Source organism: Pyrus communis, chromosome 15 (genome assembly GCF_041283825.1).
Source record: "Pyrus communis isolate YQ-2024b chromosome 15, ASM4128382v1, whole genome shotgun sequence".
Taxonomy (NCBI): Eukaryota; Viridiplantae; Streptophyta; class Magnoliopsida; order Rosales; family Rosaceae; genus Pyrus; species Pyrus communis.
The window spans coordinates 38,791,332-38,804,532 of NC_142579.1; the positions used below are offsets into that span (position 1 = coordinate 38,791,332).

The 13,201-nt window shown below is 40.1% G+C and overlaps 3 protein-coding genes and 1 pseudogene across 3 annotated transcripts; 2 read left to right on the forward strand and 2 right to left on the reverse strand.

Moving 5' to 3' along the window:
- Nucleotides 1-205: 205 nt before the first annotated feature.
- Nucleotides 206-1,069, reverse strand: LOC137743889 (MFP1 attachment factor 1). The gene has a single exon (XM_068483823.2). It carries the CDS (start codon nucleotides 896-898, stop codon nucleotides 398-400), a length of 501 nt encoding a protein of 166 aa, XP_068339924.1. The 5' UTR covers nucleotides 899-1,069; the 3' UTR covers nucleotides 206-397.
- Nucleotides 1,070-1,354: 285 nt separating this feature from the next.
- On the reverse strand, nucleotides 1,355-4,595 carry LOC137708597 (cytochrome P450 81Q32). The gene is made up of 3 exons (XM_068447715.2): nucleotides 3,880-4,595; nucleotides 3,344-3,680; nucleotides 1,355-2,335 (listed from the first exon to the last, which is right to left on the reverse strand). The coding sequence occupies exons 1-3, from the start codon at nucleotides 4,452-4,454 to the stop codon at nucleotides 1,721-1,723; spliced, it is 1,527 nt and encodes a 508-aa protein (XP_068303816.1). The 5' UTR covers nucleotides 4,455-4,595; the 3' UTR covers nucleotides 1,355-1,720.
- Nucleotides 4,500-7,628, forward strand: LOC137714328 (cytochrome P450 81Q32-like; annotated as a pseudogene).
- Nucleotides 7,629-9,812: 2,184 nt separating this feature from the next.
- Nucleotides 9,813-12,122, forward strand: LOC137748513 (cytochrome P450 81Q32). Its single transcript, XM_068488678.2, has 2 exons — nucleotides 9,813-10,963; nucleotides 11,358-12,122. The coding sequence occupies exons 1-2, from the start codon at nucleotides 10,058-10,060 to the stop codon at nucleotides 11,973-11,975; spliced, it is 1,524 nt and encodes a 507-aa protein (XP_068344779.1). The 5' UTR covers nucleotides 9,813-10,057; the 3' UTR covers nucleotides 11,976-12,122.
- Nucleotides 12,123-13,201: the final 1,079 nt, after the last annotated feature.

Below are 13,201 nucleotides of genomic sequence, written 5' to 3' on the forward strand. Positions count from 1 at the left end.
AAAAACGCCTCTGATTATGCAAAGGACCAAATGCATGCTCCAAAAAGCAACATTATGCATAAGTAAACATACTGAACTATAACCACACAAATTTGATTACGCAATAGGAAATATTTCGAAAAATTTCCAATTCCAAATGCACCCGCTTATAAAATCTTGAGCATAAACATCTCCGAACAAAGCAGATCAAGACTCAGTAGATCAATACTCACAACAGAAATCCAGATAATATAATCCACAGAACATTGAAGCGCATTGCGAAATTACCAAAGTTTAAATATTTAGGACGTCATTAAGTATACAGGCATCACAAGAAATCCATGATAAATACGAATAGATCTCGATATGAAAGCCCTAATACGAAGCTTAGAGTGACCTAACACACATGGATAGATCATTACTCTTCGGCCATAGCATCCTCACTGGCGGCGGCAGCGGTGGGGTCCACCGCAGAGCTCGCAGTCTCGGGCTCCGCGGCGCCGTTTTGAGCAGGGGAAGCAGCGGCGTTCCTGGACTTGACGCTGTCGAGCATGCGCTTGCTGATCTCCTTGGAGTAAACCTGCAGGATCTGAATCCCGTCCTCCTCGGTAGCGGCGGACCCACCGGCGGCGGCGAAGGCGTCGTCCTCGATGAGGTGGGCGGTGTCGGAAGCATCGTCGGCAGCCATGGTGCCGTAGCGCTTGGAGAGAGGGGAGGGCGTGGTGAGGGTCTCGATGAGGCGGTTGACGACGGCGTCGCGGGTGCGCTGGGTCGGCGGCCATATGCTGAAGGAGGTGTGGACGCTGGGCTTCTCTTTGTGAGCTGGTGCGTCGTGGTGCTTCTGCTGTTCGGATTCGGGCTCCATGGCGGAGGTTTGGTCTTGCGGTGGTACTACGGCGGTGCCCTCGGAATCCGACATTTCGATGAGGATTTGTGGAGGTAAAATTAACACTAAAATTCAAAAAAATATAAAGAGAAAATGAGAGAGTAAACAATTTGTTGGTGAATTTCAAATGCGAGAAAACAATCTATATATATATGTATATATATATATAGGTGAGATTAAAGCTTAACAAGATGGATTACCTTAGAAGTGAGCGCTGATAGTGAAATGTTTGACGGTTCACCTTTTTCCTTCTTTATTATTTCATTTATTTTTTTTGAAAAAGGCTAATTAGATTGGTTGCTGGGTTTCTTGGTTAGGTTAGCTGTTTAGGGTCTTGGGTTTGGGTTAGGCCCATTGAATGAAGTGGGCCGTTCACGTCTTCACATTTACATTTTAACAGTTTGGGCTAATTACATTCCACATTTTTTCAAGTTTGGAATGATTTTCTCGTATTATAAGCTACTGTTTACGTTACATTTGCATCATATGGACAAAAAGAATTCATCGTAAAGCTTCAACTATTCTAAATCGATGCTTTGCATTCCAAACCGAGAACCAATTGCACATTTTGGTCCAAATAGTGCAAATGTGGCTTACATGCCTACAAGTGGGTCTCACATATGAAATGTCATCGATGTTTAACAAAGGACTAAATGTTCAAACAAACAAAAAGTATAACTTAATACAATTTCAAAACTTCAAAGTTACTAATATATATTTAACAAAGGATCTATGAGAATTCCTAAGCGGGCTAGGTGAGCGCCTCGTCAGGTCTAAATGCCCTTTCTTAATTCTTAAACGCTTAAAATTTGATCGTGACAGTGACCAACGCCTATAGCGTAGAGCTATGTCATTTCACATAGAAGACAGCATGATTGGGCGTGGTTTACAAATAGCCTCCAATGGCTCGACCCTTTGCATGACAAGGCCCAAACCTTCACTCATGTCCACCTTCTCTTCACCAACCCTCTCCCACTCAAAAGACTGAATCAAACTCCCTAGCGCCAATCCAACCAACCTGTTTCCTAAGCCAGCCCCAGGACATCCACGCCTTCCATTCCCAAAAGGAATTAACTTGTACCCTTGAGAGCCCTCGCCACTCCATCCTTCAAACCTCTCCGGCTTAAACTTTGTAGGGTCCTCCCAAATCTCAGGGTCCCTATGAATGGCCCAAGCGTTGATCACCAGCATTGTGTGACGTGGCACATCATATCCCCCCACCACACAGTCCTCGGAAGCTTCGTGAGGCACTAGAAGCGGGACAGGTGGGTACAAGCGATGCGTCTCATGGATCACATTTTGTAAGTACTTGAGCTTTGGCAGGTCTTGCTCTTCCAACGGACGCTCTTGTCCAACGTTTGTGTCTATCTCAGCTCTCACTTTCTCCATCTCCTCTGGATGGTTGAGCAACAACGCCATTGCCCAGTCAAGAGATGATGATGAAGTGTCTGTCCCTGCTACTAGCAACACCTACAATAATGTATGCATTTCTGGTCATATCATGGTGACATGTGAGAAGTAGAAAGAAGATTATATATGCAATTGATTTCTGGTCATACCCACACTTTATACATTAACCATATGGAGAAATAAGTTTCGAATCAACTCCAAAGATAAACATTATGTGATTGTTGTACACCACGCATTACAATTCATGTCTCCTTGTCATTTATATCTGCAGTATTTTGGGCTGACGATTGTATTTATTTTACTCTTTACATAAAGAGTAAAAGACTGATTAAAAAATATACACCAAATTACATGTTGACATAAGACAATTAACAAAAATGAAAACCAATGAAAATGATTTGAAAACTTTGAGTTTTAATCAAAATGACAAAAATGTATTGTAACTGAATAGTATTAGGAGTGACTTTTTAAAGTAAAAATGTCCTCAACATTAAAAGTAAACAGTACGTACCAGGAGTATTTCGTTAAGACTCCCTTAACAAAATCCTTATCCAAATATATTCTACATGCATCTAACTGCCGACATCAAATATATGTATAATGTTGTCATCAACGGCTAGTGTTAGGTAAATTAAATTTACAAACTAAATTATATGACACTAATAAGAAATAAACACGTTAATCAATACTTAAATAATAATTCAACCATCAACTGTTGTTTGTAAAATTTTATCTACAAATTTAGCATCTCTAATATTACCCTTGTTGCACCAACAAAAAAAAAAGTGCAATAAAATCCTTAAGTAATAATTCAATCATTAATTATTATTTGTAAAATTTTATCTACAAATTTGATCTTTCTAATATCACCCTCGTTACATCAACCGAAAAAAAAAGTGTAATATAATATGCGACAGCTGCGACGCATGACATTGACAAATTTTTCATTTGATTAATAAGTAAGTCCAAGAAACCGGCAACTAATTATGGGGAAGAAATCCCAAAATGCTAATGGTTGAAACGGACAGAAAAGTAAAACAGCAGCAAATTTAATTAAAAATTACGCACCATAATAATTCCCTTGATTATTTCGTCGGTGTAAACCTGGGAATCCGTTTCTTGGAGCTTCAACAAATTATCAATCGTCAACTTGCCAACCTCTTCGCCATTAGATGCAAAATCTGATGACAAAAATGCACGACGCTCTTCCACCAAACCCTGCAAAAAGCTATCCAACTTTGCCATTATTCTCACCATCTTCTTCTCAATCCCCGTTATGTCCATCCACTGTAAAAAGGGTAAAAAATCTCCAAGATTTGTTGCCCCGGACAAGTCCACTCCGTCCCTCATAACCTTCTGTATATTCTTCGCCTCCTCAACATCCAAAACATTTTCACCATAATACCTGTTGAATATCCAAAATTAAGAAATTGACAAGACAGTTTTGAATGTATACTAACTTGGTTTCATTCCCTTGGATAAAATCTTAATGTATACTAACTTGGTTTCATTCCCTTGGATAAAATCTTACTCATGCTAGATTAGCACTGGTGGTTAAATTAGAAACAGCATCTGTGTTAGAACAATTGAATTATTGAAAGTACCTCTTTCCCAAAATCATCATCGTCATCGCATTAAACGAAAGCTCGGTAAACTTGGACTTGAGGTCGATCGGTACGCTTCCACTCTTCATTATCTGATTCAGTAAAAGCCGAACTTCTCCCTGTCGAACACTCGAAAACATGACGAGGCGGGAGGAGGAGAACATCTCGAGGGTCATAATACGGCGAAGGTTGCGCCAGAGGTCTCCATAGGGAGCTACAGAGACCGTTGTGAAGTCGTAGTTGAAGTGTTTTCCCGCGAGCAAGCGCGGGCGGTTAGCGAAGATGATGTCGTGCTTCGTCAAGCATTCTTCGGCTATCAAAGGCGAAGACACTAGGAGGACTTTGCGTGAGCCCCAGCGGAGGAGTATGGTTTTGCCGAATTTTGAAGAAAGGGATTGGAGAGTTAGGTGGACTGGCTGTTTAAGAAGATGGAGGTGGCCAATGATGGGGAGTGATGGTGGGGATGGAGGAAGATTCTTATTGTGATTTTGTGTGATTTTAGTGATGGATAGCTTGAGAATCACAGGGAAGATGATGAGTAGTGCTAGACTGTACCAGAAGTACGTTGCTTCCATTCTTTGGTATTTGATTGTGGTTTTACATATGAATTGTCCAGAACTATGAGTTTGCACACTACAGTTCTTAAGATATGCAAGAACCTTTGCAAAATATTGTCCGCCAGGTTTGACTTGGGACTAAATGAGTATGTGGTGTGACATGGAATTGACTGAAAAGATAAGGAAAATACCAATATTATATTTCAACGGGATGGGGCACTCAAACTAAAAAAAGGTTTTCTTCTAATTCTGCCCTTGGAGGCCGATGACCCAGCTTGTTTGTTGAAGAATAAGTTCATCTTCATTCGAAGGCTCATCAGAAGGCTCGTTTTAATTTTGTCACAAAAAATTATCTCTAATCGAGGGATAAATGGTCATAGGGCTAAACATAATTTATTATTTAAAAACTGCAACTTAAATTCAAATCTAACGGCTAAGTGACGTCAGCTAGCCGTTGGATTTGAATTTTTTTTTTGCGCTATAAATAGGGTGCATATTGGGCTATAATTCACACAACTTTGAATTCAATCTCTTTCGATTTATGTTGCTAAATGTTGAATTCAATCCCTTAATTTAGGGCCATTTGTTGAGCTGGAGTACTGCCAAAATTGCTAGGAATCAGTTGACTACTTTCTGCTATACTCGGGTTCAAAGTTATGTACTTTCCTCTTCTTCTATGTGGTTCAGTTGGTTCAGTTAGTTATGTGGTATAGTTTGTGCAAAAGCTTCAGTTGCAATAGAATTCAAAATTTTAGGGATAAAAACAATTTACGTTTCTTTAATTCCGTAACATCAAAAGAAATATAATGTCCTATATATAATAATCATCCACCAGATTCCCAGACTCACTTATCTATTTGAGGTTCACCTCCTTGAAAAGCATAAGCAAAATGCCCCTCTGCTGCCTGTAACGAAAATGTGAAATGTAAGTCACATTGATGAAAGCATGAGGGTGATGAATAACACCCTATCTCAAACTAAAGTTTCAAGAAATAAGATGGAGCACTAGTAAAAGCTAAAGGAAAAACAACAGTTTAATTGGCAACACTATTGCCCCGGGAAAAATAAAGTGTTTAACTATGCTGAAATTAGTACGTTCAAAGCATGTTTACCCCTTCCAACACGATTTAGAGGTTAATTAACAATTTGTTTTTTTGGTTGCTCTGCAGTGGCACAACTGACGACAAAAATCAAGAATCTATCTTCATTGTGAGGAGAAAAGAAGATCTCATTAGTTCATCAATACCAAATCTATGGCATGAATTGACCTCAAAGCTTCACTGTAAAAGCATTGGAAGACTGTCTTCATCGGATTCTTCCTAATAGTTTCTCTAAGGTATAAAATGGTTTAATTATAGATCTTCTGAGTATGGCCTCTTATCTCTTTCTGGAGTTTCATTTCAGTTAAATTGTTCAAGTGAGAGGTTTGGGGCATCTAGCTCGTAGCTTTGGATAATAGGTTTAGCAATTAGCATTGGAGCTAGGCTGGGTTTTCTCCTTAATCTTTCACTTTTACATGATATGATTATACAAAAAGAGTAGGTATATTTGTTAGCAAATTCTATTTAATTGTTGTGTAATTAAATTTAAACCTGCAGTTTGCTTCTTCAAACTTTTAAAACTGGGTGCCCCAAACCTCTCACTCGAACAATTTAGGGGTGGAACCGCATCGAACCGCACCGTGCCCACTCCTAGATGTTAGAGATGACGAGGAGGCTAAGAATTTCCGTCTGGTTTTTAGGGACGCAGTGGACTTATCCGGATCAACAAACATTGGAGACTTTTTGCCATTTTTTCAGTGGATGGATATGTTGGGAGTTGAGAAGAAGATGGTAGGGATGATGGCGAAGACAGACAAGTTCTTGCAGGGCTTGGTTCACGAGCGTCGTGTGATTTTGTCATCGAATCATGGATCGAAAATGGAAAAGGGATTAAGAAGTTAATGATTGATAACTTGTTGAAGCTCCAAGAAAAAGAGCCACATGCCTACTCAGACCATATAATCAAAGGAATCATTTTGGTAATTCATAAACACTCAACTGATCATTACATTTTCTTTCTGAAATTTAGAGGATCATTTATTCCAATAAATAACTATCATGAACCGTCGCAGCGGTGATCAAAAGTCAAAACACCTCACCGACCCCTTGTATCACTATAAAATTCATCAGAAACTCGGAAAAATACAAACGAGATAGAGGTGCCTAATAATAAGCAAATATTGATAAGGACTAGATATAATATATATATTATTAGTATAGTGAATTGTTAGGTTTATTGACTAATTAGTAGATGAGTTTATTTTGTTTATTCACATTTCAGAATATTAGGTTTATTGACTAATTAGTGTATGGGTTTGGCCATTTTCATAGTGAATTGTGAGGTTTATCATCTCATAGATGTGACGATGATAAATATTAAACGTGGTTAATACAGTTGTTTCGTTGTAGTATCATAATTTTATTGTGAGTGACCTTATTCTATGCTATTGTAAAGGTTGTGCTAGTAGCTGGAACAGACACAACATCAACCACCCTGGACTGGGCAATGTCATTGTTGCTAAACCATCCAGAGGCAATGGAGAAAGTGAGAACTGAGATAGACACCAACGTCGGATGCGAGCGTCTGTTGGAAGAGCAAGACTTACCAAAGCTCAAGTACATGGAAAATGTGATCAATGAGACACACCGCTTGTACCCAGCTGTTCCACTTCTAGTGCCTCATGAAGGTTCTGAGGATTGTGTGGTAGGGGAATTCGATGTACCACGTCATACGATGGTGGTGATTAATGCATGGGCCATTCATAGGGACCCGGAGATTTGGGAGGATCCTGATAAGTTTAAGCCAGACAGGTTTCAAGGTTGGAGTGCAGAAGGAGCAGAGATATATAAGCTAATCCCGTTTGGAGGTGGAAGGCGAGGATGTCCAGGCGATGTCATTACCAACCGGCTGATTGGATTGACACTGGGAAGCTTGGTTCAGTCTTTTAAGAGGGGGAGGATTGGTGTAGAAGACGTGGACATGAGTGAAGGTTTGGGTATATATGAGCATGCCGAGGGTCAAGCCCTTGGAGGCTATGTGCAAACCGCGCCCAATCATGCTGTCTTCCATGTAAAAACTATTAAAGTTCTACTATAGAACTGAATTCGAAGATGGTTACATTTCATGCTCCCTTCTAGTCCCTTATAGGGTATCTCTTAAAAAAGCAAATAAACGATGTCATATGGTACTATGTGGCGGTGTTCCCGCTATAAAAAAATAATAATAAATAAATAAATCATTTGATGCATAGTGAGAACATATTCGTCTCTAGCCAACATAATTAGGCCTCTATGTGCAAGAGGAAGAAAACTTCAATGCTTGTCTCTGTAATAGTATCTCTGTTTTGTACAAAGTTCAAAAAAACGCTAGGCGCTAGTTGGGTGGCGGACTGGCGCCTAGCACCTAGGCAGCTAGGCGGCTAGGCGGGGTCTAGGCAGGCGCCTAGGCTGCCGGGCGGATTTGTAATTTTTTTATTTATTTAATTAAATTTATTATAACAAAAACTAAGTCTACTTAATAAGATGGGCTGTTTTCTTAACCCTAAATCAAAAATGAAAAAGATGATAAGCATATAAAAGCCTGGCCCAGCCCAACCCACCCCACCCTCACCCTTTCTTTATCACAAGTTTTCCCTCCTTTATTATAAGAATGCCTCGTTTCTATCAAATCATCCAGATAGCCTCGTTTTTTATTCCTCATTCAACCCCTCGTCGCCTTCACTCTTTTTTCAACAAAGAGAAGATGCGTGCTCTCTTCTCTCAACAGGCATTTCCTATCATCAGACCTCTTCCCCGCTAACCCTCAACTTTCATCCCAAAATTTCGAACGATCAAACAACATCAACGTGGCCCGCTGGTCAAGCAGAAGAAGAAATCTGAGGTGGATTCTTTGAATGATCAATGGGGTTTGTATGTATCGCCAAAATTTCCAATGCCCTTTCTCTCTTCTTGTCAGATCGCAGTGAGATGGAAAACCGTCGAGGTTCTTACGAGACCACCTAGATAGCGCCAAGGCGGCAGACTAACTCCCACCCGATTTAATGAACGCTTTGGCATAAATCTTGTCGGCGCTCCACCGCCTAACGCCTAGGCACCGTCTAGACCGATTTTTAGAACACTGATTTTGTAATATACTCTCATATCCTAGCTTTAAAAAGTAGGCAATCTTCTAGCCACTAGTTACAACAATACGCTGACGTGGCAAATGCCCTTATGTACCTAATACCCTCCCTCCAACATTAACTGGGTATCCCAATTCAAGACTGAAGCAACATCAGCTGTTGTATGTGCCATAGCCTTGTACTATGCTTTTGTACAACTTCTAGACACAGAAGACTATTTCTTGTACCTTATGAATTAGATCCTTGTCATATTTGGACTAAATATTGTATGTCTCAAAACAGGGCTAGAAGTCTCATTATAATCCAAAACTTTTTATTAACTAGACCCACGAGCTACCAATCGAGCCTTATACTTCGCTACAGATCCATCAGAATTTCGTTTAATCTTATATGCACATTTACTATCTATTACATTCCTATCATCAGGAGAAAGAGGTGCAAGAGTCCAAGAACCCAAATGAACAAAAGGAAAACACGGCTCATAATGAGTTTCAAAGTCTGTTTCCTTCCAGTCATTCCATTATGTTGGAGTCTGTGTATATGGACATGAAGCACAATGCAAGATACCATGATCATTAATTTTGTTTTTTTTCAAAAAAAATACTACTCATAAACTCACCACCACCATCAGATCGTAAAATTTGCATTCACGCATCAATCTGAAAAACCTAATATGGTACAGTTAACTCTCATCACCATCATCTTCACCATACATAGCTAAATTCACACATGCCCGCCGTCTCTTCCCATAATTGGCCACCTCCATCTTCTCCGGAAACCAATCAACCGCACCCTCCAATCTCTTTCTTCCGAACACGGCAAACTTCTATTTCTCCGGTAGGTTTCCAGTGGAGTCCTGGTCATTTCGCTTTCCATCGCCGAAGAATGTCATGCGCATTTGTTTATTTTCGTTTCTTGATTCTCCTTTGCTTCATTTCCAGTTTGAGGAGTGCATAATCTATATATTATTTAAGCTGAGAGACAACCAGGAAAAAAAAAAAAAAAAAAAACTGAGAGACAAGGATGATGGCTATACAATGTATCCATTAACAAACACTTGCCCAAGGAAAATGTGGGCTTGCTCGGGATTACATCTCTAGAAAGTACGGGCTTGTTGGGCTTGCTTCTTTAAAAAGTACTTTTGTTCAAAAGTAATGCTTTTGCTTCTAAACAATGTTGAAATTTAAATAAAAAAAGTTCCACAGCGGCTCTGTCCAAGAACAAGTGTCTGCCTTTTGTCTTTTCTCTAGCTCCTCAACTTTATCCCTTATCTCGCACTCAAATAATTTTGATTTCTTTACATTATTTTTGTCTGCTTTTTATCGATTGCCGCTTACCAAGTGCCAAAATCTTTAAAAATTATGCAGGAAAACTCAAATTAAAACTAAAGAAAAAGACCAAAAACACTGAAAATTAATCAAAACTCAACATTTCACCAAAAAAATCAATCAATCAAAAGATGGAAGAACAGTCGCCCTTCTTCTGGTATACTTCAGCTCTCATCGCCATCTTCCTCACCTTCCTTCTCACCAAAATGAAACCAAAACCCAAATTTACGAATCTACCCCCTTCCCCGCCATCTATTCCAATCATCGGCCACCTCCACCTCCTCAAACATCCAGTCCACCGAACCCTCCAATCCCTTTCTTCAAACTTGGGTAAAATCATCCTCCTCCAATGGGGTTCCCGCGCAGTCCTCTTGGTCTCCTCCCCTTCTGCCGCCGAAGAATGCTACACCAAGCACGACGTTGCCTTTGCCAACCGCCCAAGCCTGCTCGCCGGAAAACACTTCCACTACAACTTCACAACCGTCGCGGCGGCTCCCTACGGCGACCATTGGCGTAACCTCCGCCGCATCATGACTCTCGAGATTTTCTCCTCCTCCCGCCTCGCCGCGTTTTCCAGCGTCCGGCAAGGGGAAGTCCGTCTGTTACTGACCCAGATCATGAAAAAGTCAAAGGTCGAGCTCAAGTCCAAATTCACGGAGCTTGCGTTCAACGTGATGACGATGACGGTGGGGGGGAAGCGGTACTTCGGCGAAGACGTGGCAGCGGACGAGGAGGCAAAGAATTTCCGGGAGGTGATGAGGGAGGCGGTGCACTTATCGGCGGCGACGAATTTGGGAGATTTTTTTCCGGTTTTGCAGTGGACGGATGCGACAGGGTTGGAGAAGAAGATGGTGAGGCTAATGAAAAAGATGGACGGCTTCTTGCAGAGTTTGATTGAGGAGCGCCGTGGGATTTTGGCGGCGGGTTTTGAATCGAACGGCCAAGAGGTGAAGAAATTGATGATCGACAACTTTTTGGCGCTACAACAAACAGAGCCCCAATTATACACCGACGAAATCGTCAAGGGAATCATTTTGGTAAATTACATAATCCTGCAACTTTTTTTATATACGGCAGTGCTCTAGTTAAGTGAAAATTTAGGCTAAACACACCATGGTTCTTCCTAATTTGATATCAAATTCGTAGTCGATATTAAATATGAACTTTTCATAATAAAAATCATGGATAGAATGCCCATCCCTGTCCACATGAACTTGATATAGGTAGATGCATTGATCAAATATTTGAGTGATTATGTGTAACCGTGTGTATACATCTGTTTGTATGCATCTTTCGTCATATGGTCACGGAACCACGCGTTTGTACATTGATATAGGTGGCCAAGTCACGTCACAGGTGTGTATCGTCGATGATAAAACGGAATCTCTCCCTTTGAATTATAAATGTCTACTAATCAAATACTAATCGTAGGTGTTGCTGGTAGCTGGGACAGACACAACATCAACAGCCCTACAATGGGCAATGGCACTCTTGCTAAACCATCCGGATGCAATGGAGAAATTAAGAGCCGAGATAGACACCAAGATTGGACCAGATCATCGTCTGTTGAAAGAGCAAGACTTGCCAAACCTGAGCTACTTACAAAATGTGATCAACGAAACGCATCGTTTGTACCCTTCGTTTCCAATTCTAGTGCCTCATGAAAACTCAGAGGACTGCGTGGTAGGGGGATTCGACGTGCCACGTCACACAATGCTGGTGATCAATGCGTGGGCTATCCACAGGAACCCTGAGATATGGGAGGACCCCGAAAAGTTTAAGCCGGAAAGGTTTGAAGGGTGGAGCGGTGAGGGGTCCGAAGGGTATAAGCTGATTCCATTTGGGGCTGGAAGGCGAGGGTGTCCTGGGGCTGGCCTCGCGAACCGGTTGATTGGGTTGGCGCTGGGAAGCTTGGTTCAATCGTTTGAGTGGGAGAGGATTGGTGAAGAGGAGGTGGACATGAGTGAGGGCTTGGGGCTTACGATGCCAAGGGTCAAGCCCTTGGAGGCTATTTGCAAACCACGCCCAATCATGCTATCTTCCATGTAAAAATTGGACCATAAAGTCCAAAGCACAATACTAGTGCTAGATTATTTCCTTTGCTTTGATTGATAGTTAATCAATATATATGGTTTGATTGTAATAATCAAGTTCAAAGTTATAATTCTTGCAGTTGAATCTGTCAAAGACTCAAAACAGTGGGTTAAGTTTCCTTGTCATTCAAAAGTGCTTTTTCTTTTCTTGATTGATCCATCCATGATCGGATGATCCGTACAGATTTCAACGGTCAAAAGGCAATTTTCAAATTTGCTTCTCAAAGCAAGGGAGATTTATTTTTTTTTTTTTTTTATTTTTTTTTTTTTTTTAACGGACAAATGCCAACGGCATTCAGGATACAACTAATACAACCAGCTTACTATTTTGGGGGTGTAATATCGACTTATTAATTTCTGTCTTCTGTTTTTCTTAAATTTATTTGATCTAATAGTCGAAAATGAAGAGAGTATGTGAAATCGAAGTAAAAATAAGTGTTTTAATAACAATCCTTATCATCTTTATGTGAATTTCTCGTAAAATCTACTAATATAATAATTTTAGGATTGCTGTTATTCACACATTTTATTTCATTTTTAATAATTTTTTTTTAAATTAAATGACAAAAATTAACAAAAATGTGTGGATAACACTACCCTAACTTTATATACATGAAGAAGGACTTTTACTCAACAAGTTCGTAGGTTGATGTATGACAGTTGATGTATGACATTGTGCCAAAGAAATTTATTAGTGGTTCAAAGTTAAGGTTGTAAAATATAGCTTAGTCCTTTATTTTATTGACATGAATAAAACAATAACAATACATCCGTGAAAGTTTAAGGATAATAAGATGCCGTTGAAGTTGAAGACACATGGGAGTAGCAAAAAATTGCAAATGCGGGTAAAATCGTGGCTACTATAACAAGTATCAGACGACATATAACAACTGATCTCTCACTGGTACATTGCATATCCTGAAAAGGACCTAAAATTAGAGAACTGGAAAGGACAGAAATGGACAATCCAGAAAAGAAACAGGCACTTTCAGGTTCAGTTCAGGCTTCTAAAGGGGTAGGGGCCCTAAGGTGCTAATATAATTAACAAGTTCAATTTACACAATAATTTCGTATACTAAACAACCAAATAGATTAAAATAGGTGGGCACAGTACTAACTTAGCCAACTGTCTAAACCAACGTCCGTTAAGAAAAACCATTTACCGACGAAGCCTGATGAAGT